This window comes from Macrobrachium nipponense, chromosome 23 (genome assembly GCF_015104395.2).
Source record: "Macrobrachium nipponense isolate FS-2020 chromosome 23, ASM1510439v2, whole genome shotgun sequence".
In the NCBI taxonomy this organism is placed as follows: Eukaryota; Metazoa; Arthropoda; class Malacostraca; order Decapoda; family Palaemonidae; genus Macrobrachium; species Macrobrachium nipponense.
Genome location: NC_061090.1, coordinates 53,671,849 through 53,692,284, shown reverse-complemented (window position 1 = coordinate 53,692,284; position 20,436 = coordinate 53,671,849). Strand labels below are relative to the sequence as shown.

Sequence of the window (20,436 nt, the reverse complement as noted above, 5' to 3'; positions counted from 1 at the left end):
TGAGCACCCGCTAATCCAGGGAGGTTCTTGACCTAGCCCCCAAAAGTATCCATCAACTCCATTAATTTAGAGCTGGATATAGAGTGGGACCAGATTAGTCATCTAAGCTGACAGAATTCATATATTAGTCCCTATATGAAGACAAAAGTTTCGCTGGTGCGTGTCGTGCGAAGGAAGATAATGCAGCAGCCGTACGGGGATAGTAAAGAGACGCTATGCTAACTAGTGAACTAGTGAAAGTGTTGACCAAACGAGAAGGCGAGACTTAATGTGAGCATGAATAACATTAAGAGGCCCCACGAGGTGTCTTGATTTTTTCTTCTTCTTCTTTATCCTATTTTCAAATTCCTTGCCATCCAGAAAGCAGATCGACTAATAGTGGTTATAAAAGAATATATCCGCTGAGATAAATAACTGTTTCACATGACTTATTTGAATTCAGTTGATATTTATAACTGAACATGACTTCTCCTTCGGTTTTCTCCAACTCTTGGAATTTCTGTCTTTAAAAAGACAATTCTACAGCTCTCTTGAAGTTATACATACTCTTCTACCTACCCTTGTCCTTCTCTTGTTTTCTTTCGGGTCTGGGCTAGGTAAGAACACCGGTTTAGTCTCTCATTGGTTTTTGCATTGAAAAGAAGAAGAGAATATTTTTTACAGATAGAGAAGAACCAACTGTTAAGCTGATTTGGAGGTGCTAATGTGAAAGAGAGAGAGAGAGAGAGAGAGAGAGAGAGAGAGAGAGAGAGAGAGAGAGAGAGAGAGAGTCCACAGCCTTTGATGATGTCATTTAAAATTATCCTTAATGATTATTATAGACGTTTCGTTACATTAGTGATCTAAAGCCTTCGGTCTCTTTTCTATTTGTTATTTCAGATTTTTATTCCAACGATCACTTCAAGACACATCAAAGGGCTTTTATTTTTATTGTCACTTGAGGGTTTTTCATAGCCCATTTATACTTGTGCTTTCTATAAGGCATCTGCCTGAATGGTTACATTAACCCTTTGTTTGCATGGCTACATCTGACATTTTACGCGTTGATCCAAAAGGCCTTATTTGCGTGTCAACAAAAGGCCTTATTTGCGTGTCAACAAAAGGCCTTATTTGCGTGTCAACAAAGGGCCTTATTTGCACGTCAACAAAAGGTCTTCAAGGTAAAAAGCTTCTTACATCACGATATCAAAAATACAGCTAGTGGTTTTAATAACTGTTCATAAAAGCAGCCAGCTCATACAATCCTTCGAGCAACGTAAATCAGCAGAATAGAATAAGTTTCTGCAGTTCAGCGAGTCAAGTGAGGAAATTCGGAGAAAAGTTAGCAGAACGGAAACGCAATAATTTTACATATTCTCTAGCTGCCGCCAAGGACATACCGCATCACTGTTCCCACAGCGAATTAAAGAAGAAGCGCCAAAAACAGCAGTCTGGGCACCTGTCTTTCGCCTTCTTCTCCTTCTTCTTTTTCTTCTTCTTCTTTGTACATGCACTTTTTACCCGAGCTACACACACGTAGCGAATTCGAATATCAATGTAAGCAACTATAAATCTAGTCCTTGCTATCTTTTTTTCCCTCTTCGGGCAACAAAAGGCTTAGAGATACGTTGTGTTTAGCGAATTCTGTCACGTCTGTGAAGAAAGGTGATCCGGAAAACCCACTTGAACTGAAATAAAATTGGACCACAATATTTTTTCCCCTCCCAGTTGCCCGACATCATGCATAAATGGGGAGGTGTTAGAATTCCTGTATTTTATCTTCATATAAGCTGACGTTATCTTTCGTCGGTTTATGCGTCCGTGTTGACATCTGACTTATTTCTTAAATGTTGCTCAGGACTGGTCACATTTCTTTATCTTTTATGCAACACTTACAAATACGCACACAATCACTCGCGCGCGTGCGCGCACACAGACACACACATACATCATACACACACACATATATATATATATATATATATATATATATAATATATATATATATATATATATATGCGTATGACTTAAAAAATCACAGTAGATGCACGTGACTTCATAAATAAGAAAATGTTAGTCAGAAATCCAAGCGCTTTCGTCTTTACTAAAGACATTGTCAAGGAGCGAATGAAATACAATTGGAGAGAAAGGTCTCAGGTACACTACAGATGACCCTAACCGAAATTACGACGTTTCTTTACAGTCCAAAACATGTAAAAACTGAATATATTAATTTTCTTACTTATATTTATCTACAACTTTTTTCATTATGAAAGCATCAAGTTTAAAGAATAAACCAAGACTTAAATTTAGAACATTTCTATTATTTGGACTTGATGAAACAAGATTCAATGATATTCCTTTTAACTGTGTCATTACATGGAATTTTAAGGCTCTTGCTTGACTCCAGTTAATAGGATGGTCTAAATCTCTCATATGTACGAATAATGCATTCAATATTTGCCCCAGTTCTCACAGAATATTGATGTTGTTTGAGACGTTGTGAAAGAGATTAACCGGTTTGTCCGTAATAGACTTTATCACACTTTTTGCAAGGAATTTCATATATGCAGCCTGGAAGATCTTTAGGAAAATTTTGATTACTAAACTCTTGACATTAATATTATTATATATATAATATAATATAATATATATAATATATATAAGAAGAGCAGAACTTTTATATATATTATATATATATATATATATATATATATATATATATATATATATATATATATATATATATATATATATATATATATATATATATATATATATTATATATATATATACACACACACACACACACACACACACACATATATATATATATATATATATATATATATATATATATATATATATATATATATATAAAGTTCCGCTCTCCTTATCGAACATTAACTTGGAATATAGAGAAACATGTTAAGTATTTTTAGGCCTTTTTACAGGTCAGGTTAGAGTAAAAGATGAGATAAGTATTCACGAGTCTCTCCTCCAGATAATTTTGTATAATCATCATCAAATAAATCACATTCCAGGTGTTTATTGCATTTGCAAACCGTTCCAGCAAATCCCTGACTCAAAGTTATTTAGTGTTCGTCGCTGATATAGTTACTCAGCATTCGTCTTATGAAACTTCTTGTTCATTCTTTAGATAATAAAGATGTAATTAGGATATATTTTCATCAATATCGAAGCATCCAATTTTAGGAGTTTAGGAATGAACTATCTCTGAAACAGGAACGTAACCAGAAAAAAACTTCTAATATGGCGACATGTTAGCTGTCAGTTTTCTTTATTTTGAATATATCTCTGATTCTTTTTGTGTAAACAAATCTCGTTCCCTGTAAAGATCGCTTATTAGATGCGTTCATAGTTATCTATATTTTTATGAGATGTTTCCATTATTAAGACATGAATTTTATTTAAATCTATAATTTTATCATTGCATATATTTTAATAAATTCAATTTTTTGTCTTAAATAGAATGTAATATCCTGATTGTAAATTATTCAAGTAATATTCTTACCCGTTATAAACGGCTCCATTTGCTTGTTAACTTGTGTACCCGGTACGTAGGTTTTGCAAAGCCACATATAACTTAGTCAGTTGCTTCTTTATATACTTGTCATATCAATTAAGCATTTCATTTGGTCATTTATTGAAAATAATTACCGTAGCCTGCTCAATTATTCACAACAAGCACGTCACATCAAAAGGTAACGTGGAGCACGTAGTGGTACCTAAGCAGCCAGCCCACCTTTAGCCATAGGCTACCTAGGTAGTACCTAGTAGTAATGTTTAACTACCTATTTTTTTGTTGCTGAAGATTTAGACTTTTTTTAGTCGATCTTATGCCACTTCTGGCTTTTAAGCTTGGTCAAGCCCATTATGGTATTCTAGACAAAACCCACAGGCTGACACCCTTTACCCTATCGTATTGTAAGCAGACAGTACCTTAGAACTGAACATTTCTTTTATCTGGTAGCCTAATAATTGTAGGACATTACAATTTAAATTTTCGAGAAACAAGATGCCTCGCACCTAGGCTATACATTTTGATATTTGCAAGGAAGCATCACTATTTTGATATTTGCAAGGGCTCTGCTATTTTTATGAATTGTTATGCATGTCCGTGTCTAGGCATCATTCCTGGACAAACTGCCAATTATATTTGTTGTTTTTTTTAATCGTAGCCCCACTAGGTTGTAGCCTAACAGTTATGCCTTAATAAGTATGGATGCACAGACAAAGGGTAAGCTGGGTATTTTGGGTGGGGAAAAGTTAACTGAGACCCTAAGCCACCATCACTGAAGAATTATCTCTAGAACTAAGCAAGAGCTCTGCATTGGGTATTACTTTGGAAATTGATTTGTCCTATAATATTTTGGTTGCATACCTACCTATTATTTTTTTACCTAATAAAAATTTAATGTTATTTTTTGTCTGGCAACTGTAATTAATCCACAATTAACCTCAGAAGTTGTATGCTTTTCATCCTGGGTGCTATTGTGCATGCGTTGTGTTAGAAGGAAGCTTTTGGTAAAAAGTGGAGTTTCCTTCACTGTCGGATCCAAGGGGACGAAGGTGTCGGCTAAGTAAAAGCAGCTTGCTAGGTTAGGCCAGGTAAGGTTAGGGTACGTTAGTACATTAGGTTAGTATATTCCATATATATATATTAGGTTTCCTTAGCCAATCTCTTCTTAAGCATATAGATCCCTAATGACCTGGATATGCGCGGGACCACTCCATAACAACAACGTGGCAGTCTAATAATAATTGATTGAGCATAAACAACACCAAATCCTTCATCAGCAACACTAAAAGTGTAGGAAAAATCAGTTTCAAAGATAATAGTCTGTGCGGAGCTGTTGCTTAGAAATATCGAATTAGCCAAACGTAGGCCTATGATAGTTAGAATTTAATTTGGATGTGATTGACCAGTGCCATTATAAACAAACATGAATCTAGGGTAGAAGTTAAATTTTGATAAAAATTGTATAGACCCAGCCCAAACTTGTGAAAGGGTTCTAGCCTATGTGCTTGTTAAGATTCCTTAACAGTAAATGCTGAGAGGACCACAGCACTAGGACAGTTAGGCCAATGTAGGACACAGGGCTTTAGGATGGATAGATTATGATATATAGGTTTTTGTACAGTTCAGAGTACTTAAGAGTAAGGGATAACATCTTACCTGTAAATGGGACAGGTTCTTTGTTCTCCCCCTCTAACAGTAGGCTACCGTTATGGATGCATCTTAAGTCAATCTAAACTAGGGCAAAATGTCTTAGTCTTACCCTCTAGGAACCCTGTCCTTATTGATTTAACCTCATTCAGTGCCTAACCTAACATAAGGTCAGGTACTACCTAACTGGGTCATCCTTGTTTTCTGTGCACATTTCCTTTATCTACTAGGCCTATTACCTACATTAACTTTTAGAGCTTGAAGATTATCGTTCATCTCTATGAGGAGGATGGCCTTGTATCTTACGAAACTTGAAATAGTTAGTAGTGTGTGTGCTTTTATCCCTTGCTAACCAACAGTCTTTTGAAGGGTAGGGCATTCAAAGCCACAATGAACATTATCCTATTATTATAGAGGAAAACATTTGTATTGGAACTTTTAAGTAAAAAATTATCAGTTTCCAGAAGTATGCACTATCTTCAAAATTTAAGACATAGAGGCTTTCCATATACATAAGTTCCCAGAAAATTTAGATAATTCATAAGTTATAGACCTAATTGTAACTAATATTATTTATGCTACCTTAACAAGGCCATGAGGTTCAGTAGTGATACCTCCATCTAAGGAAGGTTAGGTTTCTAGGCCCTGGTTAGCTTAAACTGTTTGATATGTACACTACACGATTTACCCTCTTTAGACACAGTCGATCTTGTTTCTTCTTGGCTATTTGCTATAAGTTATGTCCCTTATCCTCTAGAGCAGCAAGTGCTCTTTAATCAGCATCTGAGTTGAATAGGCTAGGTAAGACTTGAGAAATTATGTATTACCCTAAGTGTAGGTAGTTGTTAGGCTAGCCTGAATCCCTGGTGAAACATACCACTAGCTAGAAAATCTTGTGCTGCACCTATAAGATACAGGTGCAGTGTACCCTTGTTAACCTTTATATGATACTGTACATCTAAATCTTATTAAACAGAAAATAGGGTAGAATATCACAGCAGGCCACCTACAATCAACACCTAGCCACCCTCCGAAAAAGTACATTATAACGCGTCCTGACACCGGAGATGGGCATCAGTCGCGACTTCTTGTTGGTGAAAAACGGAGCTAAAGACCTCTACTCTCCTTTCGAAGTAAGTATTTTCTCCAAAGTTAGAAATTAAGGCCAAATTTTAAGATTTAAACAGAGGGTACTGAAAAGGGTGGCCCTACTGCAGTGGAAATCTCACCAAAACGCTTTTAGAAATTTTTACTTACAACTAAAAATGTTTCGAAGATTGACGCTATCTTGATGTTTACGGAGTCGCTTGTGTCAACAAACTTCCCATTTCATGTGCTAAATCTGCACACCACTTGTACCCATAGACGCTGGGGCACTTTCATCACAACAATCGTAAACCCACCTCTTACCAGCACTTATTCGTACTTATTCAAGGGGACTACGGCATTCTTTGCGGCGTTTTGCGCTCTTCAATTGTTTATCAGTGTTGTCAATTGGTATGTGTTTACCCTCCAAACTAGGTATAAGACTTACACAAAACCGGGGAAATAAGTGAAATTAGCGTATCTATTTGTAGTATATATACATATTAGAGCAATTTTATCATTACTGCATTACTATGACAACTAGAATTCATCGAAACAGTTTGTAAATGCATCGGCGTATGTGTGACGCTCCACTAGATTGGCAACGATGAGCCATTTTTCCTCACAGTCGTCTGCTCGTAAGTATACATCCGAAACATTTGTAATTTTGGGGGTTTAAATGTTTGGTTAATTTGGTTGCAAAAAAGGGATAATGGACATGAATTAAATAAACATTTTGAAGTAGAGTTAAACTAAATATTGAGTAAAGTAAACAATTAAGAGAATAAAGCTTTGCATCTCATAATCAGTGTTGTCGTCTGCTGCTCGTAACTTTGTTTACGGAGTGAGTGCTTAGGAAACACGAACAGCAATGTGGTTCGAGTGCACTGTGGAGTGAATTAAGACCAAAATGTGTATAATTACAATCAAATAAGCACTGTGGAGTTTCAGTTGTGATGGCAGTAAGGATAAAACCACTGATTACAAGGTAAGAATGAATTCAGTTCCAACCATAACCCCGGGAATAACAAGTTTCATACTTTCACTAATATAGGCAACAAAATGTTGTTTTATTGTGCTGATTACAACTGCAATCTTGAGTAAGATCAATAAACGTTACATACATACGCTAACATTGTTCAAATGAGTGCTGGGAAGGCTGGGGAAAGATGGTGGCCGTCACTGATGAGAACCGTCCATGCAAAACGTAGCCGCCATATTGGATTTCAAAACTGCCTTGAAAACATATTTTACGAAGAGCTCACATGCTTATTTTAATTCGTATGGGGCTTTCATATATCACAATATGTTGACGAAACTTCAGTCTTTTAAATGGTATGCTTAGAGTTGCAATTGTATTCATGTTTCACCAATTAAATATCGAGTGAATAAGACCCGTCCACCGTGATGAGGGTTGGCCTGTCGTGATATTCTACCCTAGTAAAATGTACAGCAAAAAACAGCTGAATGAAAAAGTACCATTGGCAATGCACACTGTCATTTTCAACATTAAAAACAAATTTCCAGATATTTATTTGCTACCACTGATCATAAATACAATACTACTTAACATGGAAAATTTTACAATCTTGCTGATTTTGTTTTGAGCATGTGCGGTTTTGTTGTAACATAGATTAAACTACTCTCTAAGGGGAGAGTTAATTTGAATAATCCGGGTTTTAGGTAGGCAACAGCATATTCTTCTGTTCAAAGGTACTGTTCAACATTACTTGTCACTGTTGGGTACTATCTGTCCCTGTCAGATGGGAAGTTTACTCAGTGTAATGCAACCACCACTGAAATAAGTATGTATTGAATCCATTTGTGAGATGAGACTGCATAATCTCAGAGTCATGACTTTAGGTAGTATTATTCACACAGTGATTGTGTTAGCTCCAAAATATGTTTAAAAACATGTACTGTCTTCATGTTTTCTTCCATTCTCAGGGAAGATTAGGATAAAATTGAGTCTTTCATAAATTTTCTAAGAAGTTAATAATACAATACTATGTACAGTGGTCCCCCCGTATTCGCGGGGGATGCGTACCAGACCCCCCCGCGAATAGTTAGAATCCGCGAATGTTTGGAACCCCTATAAAAACACTAAAAACAGCCTATTTTGTTAGTTAAAACTTAAGAAAAACCACTAAAAATTTTCATACTTGGTTTTTTTAATAGTTTTATCATAAAAAGTGCATTTTATGATGAAATTGATAACAAAAACCAGGAATTTGTGGATATTTCTCATAGAAAAATACCGCGAATGCGCGAATTTTCCGTGAATAATGCAGGGAAACGTTCCCGAGAGAAATCCGCGAATGTGTGAGTCCGCGAATCCGGAGAACGCGAATACGGGGGGTCCACTGTATAGCCTATTTTTTTTTTTTTTGCTATTTATGAATGTGTACAGTGAAATATGAAAGAAACATACAATGCCAGAATCCTCTAAAATGTAGAAATAAAAATCACGGGTTATATGTATTGTTATGGCTAATGGCTAACAAGATAGTTACACAATTTCATCGATATTCTTGATAACTTAATATAAGAGCAGACCCCTTCTTTATCCCTACTGCTATCCCTAAGTTGCTGGATGTTTTTTCTCTGTTGCATGTGGCACAATTTAAAGATCTAGCTCAAGTTTTTACAACTGCATGCAGCATGCCCTTGTAGTAAACACAGGACTACGGTGTTAGTATTCTTCACCCCTACCACAGAGATGCATATAAGAACAGACAGTTTAGAAAAACTACTAATATTTGGATGGAATATAATTAAAAATAAGAAATAATGTTAAGGCTAATTGTCTTTCAATAACATATTGACATATCTAGTTACTGCCACTGTTTGGATCCTTGTGTTTGGAATGGAAAAGCACTTATACCACATACCATTCAAGTGTTAAGGCCGAAGGAAGTATAACAGAATCAACTGATACATTGCTGTGAGGGGAAAATTATTCATATACATCTCTATTATCATTATTGTTTCAAAAAGTAAATTTAATGGAGAATTAGATACATATTAATCCTGGGTAAGTAAGTAATGGTTATTATCTTGATTTCTTTCCCAGAAATTGAGGAGCTATTGCCAGAGAATCAAGAAAGAGGTAGTGATTCCCATAAAAATGATAAACTTTCATTTTGGGACAAGAAAAAAGAGGGGAATTCAGATTTTATTGAAGTATTTTTACCACCACCAACGTGCTTCCCAGCTTTTCCAGCCCTTACATATCCTTCCTAAAGATGCTACAGTAAAGAAAGATGAACTGATATCACTTTCACAAAAGGTTAGTGGTTTCAAGAAGTTTCAAATTATGTAGTTGAATGAGTTGTTTATAGTATTTGGTACATGTTTGCATAGGATAAGTACAGTGCAATAAACAACTTTACCTTGACTAGGAGTTCCATATCCTCACCATTTTGCATATAAAGAAATTGTTAAATCTGAGCATTCCACAACCATTTATGTCATTCAAATTGTACAGCATCTACAGAAGCACAACATACTACCTAGAATTGTAATAGTTTAATAGCACAAAGGTGATTCGCTACTGTTATTTCTAGAGGCACTTATAAACCATTATATAAGTATAATAATTGTATGGAAATCACTCTTAGCCTTGTTGCAGGCCGAATTTATAATATCTCTTAAATTCCTGCTTTAATTCTAGGAAATAGGGCAGAAGTAACACTATCACCACTTATAAATAAAGAACTAAGCAAATTTACTGTTATTATAGGAGGAAATGTCATTGTTGATTTTTACCTTACTTGTATATGCCATAGCAAACCATTTATATACACCTACATATTCTATATCAAACCATTGATATACATCGTAAACATATATTGTCTTGAGTCATATCCTTATTTTCATATTTTTCATACACTTATAGCACAACTACATCACAGGTCTGAGATATCAAAAGTTGAATTGAAGTGTAGTAAAATGTTATAGCAAGAGTGAACACTTTTTAATCTTATGGAGAGAATGAACATGCCATTGTTAGTTTTTTAGGCTAAAAAGGACTTGTAAATTATTTCACTTACGATAACATATCTAGGTATGTTTTGTGTACCTGAATGGTGATGAGGCAGATTGCTACATATTCATTTGCAAATATCTGTATACTGTAGCATGATTTACATGTCCTGGTTATTTTACTGTAAAAGTAAATAAATATAAAACTGTGAAATTGAGTCAAGGAATACAAAAAATTGAATATAAATTATTTGGCGAAGTACATTTGTTTTAAAAATTTGACGAGTACAGAGAGAAATCAAGAAACGGAAGAGTTACCCTTATGAAACATTTTATTCAAGAGCTGTCCCCAAAGAAAACAAATCATTTATATTAAGCGCCTGGGTGGCGTGGTTGGTATGGTGTTTGCATCCCACCTAGGTGGTCGCGGGTTCGATTCTCGGCCATTCCATTGAGGAGTGAGAGATGTGTACTTCTGGTGATAGAAGTTCACTCTCGACGTGGTTCGGAAGTCATGTAAAGCGGTTGGTCCCGTTGCTGAATAACCACTGGTTCCATGCAACGTAAAAACACCATACAAACAAACAAACAAACAAATCATTTTTTGGGTAACTCAAGTACATTTGAACGAATCGGGACTAGAAAATTTATAATAGAAGCAATTATAAATATATTAAGTGTCTTGAAATCATTCTTAGCCTTGTTGCAGGCTGAATTTATAATATCCCTTAAATTTATAACTTAGTTCTAGCAGAATTATAGGCAGAAGTAACATCGTCAGCACTTATAAAGTAGAGAACCAAGCAAATTTACTTATACAAAATGTCGGTGTTGATTTTACCTTACTTACATAAACTATAGCAGACCATTTGTATATTTGTATACATCTTAGAGATATATTATCTAGAGTAATATCCTTAATTCTGCATTTTCCATATACTGTAGTAACGCAAGTAAATCGCAGATTTGAGAGATCAAAAGTTGAATGAAGTGTAGTAAAATGTTACATATATAGGAATACTGAAGATAATTTCAAATGCAGTATAATGAATATTTGCCTTTCAAACAATAATCTATGAGTGTAACTACAATACTGAAATTAACTGTCGTTTGACAAGTGAATACATTTTAATCTTGTGGAGAGAATGGACATACCAGTGTTAGTTTCTTGATTGTAAGTCTGCTGATACTATTCTAGCTGAAGGATCACGCCTATGCCATACGTGCCAATTTCAATGTATGTGAGCATTGTGACATTATAATTGAAATGATTCACTTCAAATTTCCACCTCTTTTTAACCAACTAATATTCAAAATTCCAGCATTAAAGAAACCACAAAATTCGACCTCTCAAATTTATAAATTTGACAATTGAATAAATTGATTTTTTTTTATTCATAAATAATATACATAGGAAAAATTGGAGCCAAAATACTTCAAAACGCTACATAACAGGTATGTAGTTATCTGTGATGTGAAGGTTTGATTTAATTTTGTTGTCTACGAGTTATGTTCCTCTACTTTTTTGAAATAAAAGTTTTGAAAAAACAGCAAAAGAAAAAAATATTGTTTATTTTATATTAAACAGGAAACTTAGATAGGTATAAAGTTGATTTTTTGCAGCAATTACAAAGTGATCAGATAAGAAGTAATTTGTTCTAAGCATTTCTCAAATAGAGACTTGCCACTTGTTCTGATGCCATTTTCCCTGTTTTTTTTTTTTTTTTGTCCATGGTCGTAGTGTATGCAGTTATATATATATATATATATATATATATATATATATATATATATATATATATATATATATATATATATATATATATATATATATATATATTTCTCGTACAGTGCTTTCCTTCGTCTTGGTTCCTATTATGGCAGAAAGAACTGTACTCAGAAATGCACTGTAATGATTTGTTACCATACACTTTCACATCTTACTTGTTTATAGACACAACGTAAAGCTATCATGAGAAAATAAAACACAACGTTCATTATGCAGAAGCTAGGTACTATGTCGTACCTCTAAAGTAAATGGGGATACAATCCACAATGATGTAAAATCCTTCTGTAGTTTTATAACATATATATTTCTTGTACAGCAACTTATATCTTTCGACCATCAGCTGTGGTCTTGTTCACTAAAACGGTCATTATATTTGTGCCATTTGTCGAAAAATGACTTGGAAATTATTTCATTACGATAACATATTTCGTGTACTTGAATGGCGATAAGGAAGGTTGCTATTCATTTGCAAATATCTGTATATACTACATAATTTACATACCATGAATATTTTACTATAAAAATAATTCAAGAAATACAGAAGTGTAACAATAAGTCAAGGAATACAAAACATTGTTTGTAAATTATTTTGGCGAATTACATTTGATTTACAAGTACGAGTTCAGAACAAAAAACAAGAAAGTTACCATTATGTTACGTTTTCTTCGGGTGCCGTCTCCAAAGAAAACTGATATATTTAAATGGGTAACGCAAGTATATTCGAACTAAACTGGATTAGAAAATTGTTTACAATGAAAGCAATTAACAGAATTGTCTGTAAACCCATCTGAAATCTGTAAGGTAATTTGCTTATGTTTTTGTTTGCGTTTATGGCATTTGTAGTTCTTTGCTTGTCTTTTTAATAGTTCATTACCAAGGGGCTGGTGTTAAACACGGCGCCCATTTTGCACGTAAACTGTCTTCACTCCTACCCAATTTTGATATTTCCTTGCAATGCAGGGATAACTGCACCCTGGAAATGGAACTCACTTTCTATTACATTTTTATTATATTTTTGTTAACTACTATATAAAAAAATTACCAACTGAACAATAAATATTAAAATATATTACCATATTCTTATAAACTTCTCCATAGGCCTAATACCTTCATTCTTCGCCTCTCTATCAATACTGAATGCTTACATAGTATATGGTACTTTATTTAAATAGTATCCAGTTTTATTGTACAAAATTGATATTTCATGCAAACCCATTACTTTTAATTGGCTCTGTTACAAAAAAGGTGATAACTGTAAGTAATAAGGTCAGGCTGAACAAACCTAGATAACAATTATGGTGTAGTAACTGTATTATAATATGTACCTATACTTACAGCTTTTGATGGACTGTGGCATTGTACGGCCAAGGGGAAATGGAATGTATGCTTTTCTGCCACTTGGCCAAAGAGTCCTTGCAAAGCTGACAAATATTATTGATGAAGAAATGAAACTTATTGGTGCTCAAAAGTTGCTGTTACCTACTCTTACTTCAGGTCACCTTTGGAAAAAGACCGGTAAAGTTACATATTGTACTTGATTTGTAGTGTGACATATTGTATCTGCCTGCTTTGAATTGTATATGTTTAATCTTTACTGCATGGTTTACACTAATTGCTAAAATATATGTGTAGTTGATTAACATGTTGCTTTACTTAGGTTTAAATACACAAATAGATTGATTAACAAGGTGATCAAGAATGATCTCCTAATCATAACTGAAGATGATTAGATGAAATGTTAGGATGATATATGACCAGAGATAGATGTTTTGCTGTAGCTAGGATAATCAGACAGTTGAGGACAGATTACACAACTAGATGTTGAAGAAAAGACAAGAGATCAAGCAGCAAGTGGTGATTGTGCTGCCAATGACTGACCATGAATATTCCTAATGATGTACAGACAGACAAAGACAAAGGCATTAGTAAAATATGTGGTTTGGATATTGTATGAACTTATACCAATTGTCAAATATTTTTTGATATTGTATGGTTACTTTTGTAAGAGTGTCATCTTCCCAGGTCTTGCAATTTGTTTCTGTCCTGCAGCTGCATCACAAAAGTCAAAGCAGCAGGGTGAGGTAGTAAGTTACCTACTAACTGAATGTATTCTTTTACAGGTCGATGGGAGTTAACAGGTGATGAGTTAATTAAAGTCAAGGATAGGCATGAAAAAGATTATGTAATAAGTCCAGTAAGTACAGTTTATGAAATAAGGTTGTGTAAGTATGGTTACCAATTTTGAAGCTGTGTTATTGTTATTCATCTGAAATATAATTCTTCATTGATCTTCAAGAAGTAATGTTTTGATTTGTATGCCTTAGTGTAATTGTAGATTTTGTAGTTTTTTTGTTGTATTTTCTTTATGTATTCTTTCGTCAAACTCTTAGAATTGACTTTTTCAGACGCATGAGGAAGCGGTGGTTGATATGTTAGCAGAAACATATTCTCTTACACATCGAAATCTACCTTTGCGTCTCTATCAGATATCTAGTAAATTTAGGGATGAAGCCAATCCAAGGTTTGGCCTTTTGAGGTAAGAAGAATTTAATGAACAGGGATGATAATTACATACGTACATCCAAACTGATTAGTTTTTAAACTTTTGGTGTAGGTAGGCATATTTCAAGAAAAAAAAAATTGTCATTGAATCATAAACCTTCTTTATATATAAGCTTTATCTTGTCATGTTTGAATTTACCTTAATGCTTGACTCCTGGATGTGTTTATCAAGTGTTTTGTGCTATTATGTGCTTCATTTCCATTATTCTTGTAGTCAGTATTTTGTTTCAGTTGTAATTTTTAGTTTTCATCATTATATTATAAAAACATCATTACATAACAAAAGACTCAGAAATTTCAGTGTGTAGGACTTGCACTCTGCTGTGGGTTTGCTCATTAAATAAATATATACATAATGCCCTATTTTTAAATGCAGATTTTTAAAGAAGCCAGTTAACTTTCATTATATATATGTAATTTAATGGGTGTACATAGTTAAATCCTCAATAAGTGTAGTGGTTGTGGTAGGCCAGTAATTCTCAAGAACCTGTCATAATTCTAATCTCATTTACCTATAACCTTACACATTGATTCCAACGTTACATGGTGAGGAGCACCGTAAGAGCATTGATGAAAGAGTGTCACAGCTCTAAGAAACTATGAGATATCTTCACACAAGGATTAAATGAGTATTAGGCAGGGTTTGATACCAAAAATATAGATTGGGTGAATTAAGAATGGTTGTCAAATAGAAGAAAATTTAAGAAATTTAAAATTTTTAGATGTTCTGTCTCCTAGACATAACTTATCTGATTGAGAATGCTTAAAAAACAATTAAATTTTGGACATAAACTTATCTGATTATGATTCTTTAAAAAGCAGTCAATTTTTTTTTTTTGTTCTTGTCATGTTTGAATTATTTTCCCATGAAATAAGTTTCTTATTTGTTAAGTGTTTTCATGTACTTAATTTGTTTTTGTTTTTAAATTACGTATTGTTTCATTTTTCCTTTCCTTTTTTCCAGGTGTAAAGAATTTTTGATGAAGGATCTGTATACATTTGACAAAGATGAGGCTTCTGCAGTTTCCACTTATGAGCAAGTTTCCAAGGCATATGATGCTGTATTTCAAAGGCTTGGTGTACCTTATGTTAAAGGTAAGATAAGAAAGGTGTATAGTATAGTATGGTATAGTATTAGCCTGGAATTCATTCATCAGTAGGTTTAACAAGATAGTACGTATAAGGCTTCCTTTGAGGTTAGCACCCTTTAAAGGACAGAACCCTCTTACTCAATGTTACCTGACTCACTGTTACTTAAATGTCATTGCTGTTTTGTTGGTTGTATGATGTTAACTGATGTGCTGGCCTTTTAGTGAAAGATGATTACAGTTTGTAATGGAATATTTAAGGCTTCTTTCACCAACTTTTACTTAAAATATAAATCTCATTGTTCACTGCACCATGGCCGGAAGTACTATAACATTGGCTAGTGTGGTTTTATTTATGAAAATTACCTATATAATTTTACTGTGTTCAATTGCATACCCTGGAAAGTCTTAATAGAGCACTAATGTAATTCTCCTATTTGATATCATTTTAGAAAAATTCACTTGTTTGAGATATTGTTAAAGGTTATAGTAAGGAAATATCTTTAATCATACTGTGTGTTGTGCTCTACATTAATGTTTTTTATTCAAGTTGCTGGAGATTGTGGAACTATTGGTGGAAGTTTCTCCCATGAATACCATTATCCAGCAGCTATAGGACAAGATATTTTACTCATATGTAATGGATGCGGTTCTGCAGTGAACTCTGAGCTTGCCAATAACTCAGATGCTAAGACGTGCGCATCATGTGGTAGTGTTATTACTGCAACAAAAGGAATTGAGGTATTGTATAATTCAATGTTTTCTTATGGTTTGTACATAGTAATTTTTGTTGCTGGTGAAGGTCTTTGATGTTGTTTTTTTTTTAGAGCTGTTTATGAAACAGCTCAAGTGCTATATGGCATCATTAATTTTACATTACATGGCTTCATTTTTTATTGCATCATATTCTTTATCTCCTTTATTTTTTTACTGTACATCGTAAAACTCATTCCATTGATAAATGTAATAAAAAATTGAAAATGGCTCCTTTGGACACCTGCTATTGACATACAGTAAAATCAAGTAAATACTGAAGAGTGCTTTTTCTTGATGCTATGGTATACTGTATATTTTTGGAAGAATTTAAGTTGTTCAGTATTGGATGGAAAAAGGAAAATCATTTAAGATATGTTCATAGTCACATCAGAGGGAGTAACTTTGTCTTTAGTGAAAGAGCTGTATGTTATAGTATAACAGTTTTGCTGTTTTGTGTCTTTGGATAGAATATACGTACTTATTGACCTGTATTGTTATTAATTTTGTAGACATTTACTTATGCTTTCAGGTAATATTTGCACTGCAGGCTTTTTTAATGCATAAATTTTACAGGAACTATTAATTACTGTACTTTAATCATTCTTAATCACTTGTGCTAATTCTTTAATACTTAATCAGTTCTGTTAATTATTATTATTATTTTTTTTAATAATATTGTGAATTGTCTTTGTGAAAATTTTTTCTCTACATTTGTTGGTCACTTTCACTCTCTAAAAACATAGTAAAAGAAAGTGAGCCTGTAATTTCTTGCTCTTTCTCTATATATAATGTTTTTAGTGCTATCTTTTTATGGTTAAATAGTAGCATTTTCTGTAACTTTAGTTTGTGGCAGCTGTCAAGTATTGAAGAAAATATAAATTTTCATAATTAAATTAGTACTTGAATACTTACCTTCTGTGAAAGATAGCTATATCTTCAGGCTGGCAAGTGCATTTGGCATTCACATTTAAAAGAAAATTGGTTGAGTGACCCTGCTGACTGTCTCGTACACCTGCTAAAGGCTTCTATGAAGAGGTAGTACTCTGAGAGAATAAGGACTATTCTTAAAAGGAAGACCAGGAGCAGACCTCTTCATGGCTGGCTCTCAGGACTGCTTCAAAAAATAAAGTGCTGTTAAGCATAAACATTCTCCTTAATTACCTAGAGGAAAAACAAAGTAAGGAGGTATCAATACTTCAAGTGCTCTTCAAAAACTTCAAGTTCTCTTACACCAGAAACTCCTTAAGTTGGCACCAGAGAGAGCACAGCAAACACAACTTACATCGAACTCTTGTTTCCAGAGTCCAAGTTGTCAAAAACTCCTGCATCTGGAATAGAAAATGACTCCTCTATGTCGGATTCCTCATCTGCCAAGGCAGAAGAAAAAGCTGAGGCGACAAAAGTTGGGCTCCCAAACAAAACTTTTGATGACACAGGAAGGAAGTTGCCAGTCAAAAATATCCTGAACAAATTAAATATAAAAATCCATATTGTACCATGAAAAGGCAGCCAACAGTAAGTAGCAAATCACCGACAACTATCCTGTCCTATAGCAAGAAGAATTCTGACGAGAGCTAACATTCGATGCGCACCTGGTGTAAAACAAGTGAACTAGACATTCTTCTAAGTCAGCCACACAATCTCCATTTTATTTTGAAAGCCAGCCGCACCTGCCAGTGCGAAGATATAGCTATGTTCAACAGAAGTAAGAGCCATCCCAAATATAATTATTTTCTCATATAGTTTATTTTTAGTTGAACTAACAATTTTCAGACTAAATTGATTCATCTCATAGAATTTGCTGAGGAATCCACGTACTAGAACCAGTAAATTGGTTAAGTTACATCAGTATTCCATGATTGAGATAAAATATTCCATTTCTCTCTTGAATACTTTTTAAAGCGCCGTAATAGAAAATAAGATTTTAAAGAATTATAATCTTCTATGATCTCCACAGGTTGGTCACACTTTCCTTTTGGGAACAAAATATTCAGCTCCACTCAGTTGCTCTTATCAGAATGAAAAGGGAAAACCTTCACTCGTACAAATGGGATGTTATGGTATTGGGGTTTCAAGAGTTCTTGCAGCTGCTGTTGAGGCATTATCCTGTGAAGCAGGCATCAGATGGCCATGGGCAATTGCTCCTTATAAAGTGTGCATCATCAGTCCAAAGGTATTTATTTTTATAACTAATTTAAATTCTAATAGTCCTAAAATAATGAGTACTACTCAAGTTGAATTCATAGTAATTACAATCACTTATTTGGATGTGTCTTGATGCCTGCTTTGGGCAAACAATTGGATACTAAGTAGCTGGTTAGAAGGAATGCATGAAGCAGTATGTACATTGATAAATAAGGTTTCTGTCATTAAGGGGAATCTCTGTCCTCCATGATGAAAGTTCTTACTTGATGGGGTTTTGTCATTGTAAATGATTTGTACCTATAGCACTCCTTTTTACCAGCTGCCTTATCATCAACTTAATATCCCCAGAGTACTGTAGTATTTAGTTTGGCAAGAGGATGTCTTTTCCTTATCATTTTCTATTTATTTCATTATCTGTACCTATGAATTAATTTTCAAAACTACTTCTAATATAACTTCCTTCAGTGTCTGGAAAATCTGGAGGTGTACCATTTGTCCTTGCTGGTTTTGCCAACTCTTCCCAGTTGACCAGTTTTCAGTATATTGATTTTACACGTATATATTGGTCCAGTCACATTTTTTTTGTTTTTGTTTGCAAATATTCCTTTATGCCCGTGTTACATGTAGTTACTACTTCTTTCTGGCAATATTGAACTTAATCCTGGTCCACAGAATTGATCATGGAAATCCTGTATTTTATATAGCAATATCTGTGGAATATATAAGAATAAAAAGGATTTAGATATTGCTGCTGTTAATTTTAACATCCTCTTATGCTCTGGAACTCTTGTGTTTTATTTGCAACGAATTTCAGAACTGTTGGTTCCATTTACTCATGCATAATGCCATTTCAAAGGCCCACTTTAACAAGTGGTTAAAGTCTGTGGAAGACTAAGAAGTCTTCATGTTATCGCTGTCTAAATGAACCCAAATTTTTATGGCTGTTTATGGCTGCTTTCTTACCAAAATGGCAGCAGTTTAGGAAGTTGACTCCAAGGTTTGTTTCTTATATAAAAACGTTTTACTGTTTATGGGAGTGTCCTTCCAATTGCTGTTTTGACCGTTATTCTTATGTGATCTGCTGACTAAATAAATGAGAAATTTTGAACTTAAAGATGAATCTTTGCCTTCAGAAAAGCTTTACTTGTCCAACTATCACTTAGGTCATTCCCATTGGCTATTTGCCATGTCATTTATCTGTCATAACCAGCCATTAAAGCACAAGTACAGGTGAAATGTTCGTGGCTAAGAAACAATAATTTAAAATATACTTAATTTTTATACTAATAATTAATTTATCATTTTTACCTATCTTACATGGTTAAAGCATAAAGTCACATTTCTTTACAGAGAGGCAGTAAAGAGGCAAATGCAGCTTCATGGGTTAATTTCTTGGCAAACACCATAGGCAGTATAGGTTTTCATGACGACATCATCGTTGATGACCGAGATTCATTTACCATTGGAAAACGTGTGATGGAGGCTAAAAAGGTTGGCTATCCTATTATCATTGTTGTTGGCAAAAATGCTTGTGAACTTGTGCCCAGGTTTGAATTAATTGATATCACAAGCAGTAATGTACAGTTGTTTTCTCATGTTCAATTACTAGATTTTTTAAGGTGTAATAAAGCTTTATTGTAAGTTTTTTCTTTTATATTTTATGATTTTCATACAAGAAAGCCATGGTCATCATACTTCAGCATTGCTGACAAAAATGATTAAAGGAACAAAATCACATTTAGCTGGATAAAGCAGTAGATGAAGTATGGAATTTTACATTTAACCTCAAATTTAAATACAATTGCCATTATCATTTGTCAGAGTTCAGCTTAAATATCTGTCTGCAGTTGCTCTAC

At 33.9% G+C, this 20,436-nt stretch overlaps 1 protein-coding gene across 2 annotated transcripts; it reads left to right on the top strand.

Annotated features, from left to right (window-relative positions):
- Window positions 1-3,541: 3,541 nt before the first annotated feature.
- On the top strand, window positions 3,542-20,344 carry LOC135200793 (probable proline--tRNA ligase, mitochondrial). 2 transcript variants are annotated; one of them, XM_064229442.1, is made up of 9 exons: window positions 3,542-3,704; window positions 9,330-9,545; window positions 13,367-13,544; window positions 14,150-14,223; window positions 14,435-14,565; window positions 15,556-15,686; window positions 16,230-16,420; window positions 18,393-18,608; window positions 19,931-20,344. In XM_064229442.1, exons 2-9 carry the CDS (start codon window positions 9,384-9,386, stop codon window positions 20,219-20,221), a joined length of 1,374 nt encoding a protein of 457 aa, XP_064085512.1. In that variant the 5' UTR covers window positions 3,542-3,704; window positions 9,330-9,383; the 3' UTR covers window positions 20,222-20,344. The 2 variants fall into 2 exon arrangements, with proteins under 2 accessions (XP_064085512.1, XP_064085521.1); XM_064229451.1 differs by having other exon boundaries at window positions 3,542-3,766.
- Window positions 20,345-20,436: the final 92 nt, after the last annotated feature.

What these genes read in the sequence shown, in the direction of transcription:
- LOC135200793 (XM_064229442.1), top strand. Translation starts at nt 9,384, where the DNA reads ATGATAAACTTTCATTTTGGGACAAGAAAAAAGAGGGGAATTCAGATT. An exon ending in TGATATCACTTTCACAAAAG is followed by an intron (nt 9,546 to 13,366) that starts GTTAGTGGTTTC and finishes CTATACTTACAG; the next exon opens with CTTTTGATGGACTGTGGCAT. An exon ending in TCACCTTTGGAAAAAGACCG is followed by an intron (nt 13,545 to 14,149) that starts GTAAAGTTACAT and finishes ATTCTTTTACAG; the next exon opens with GTCGATGGGAGTTAACAGGT.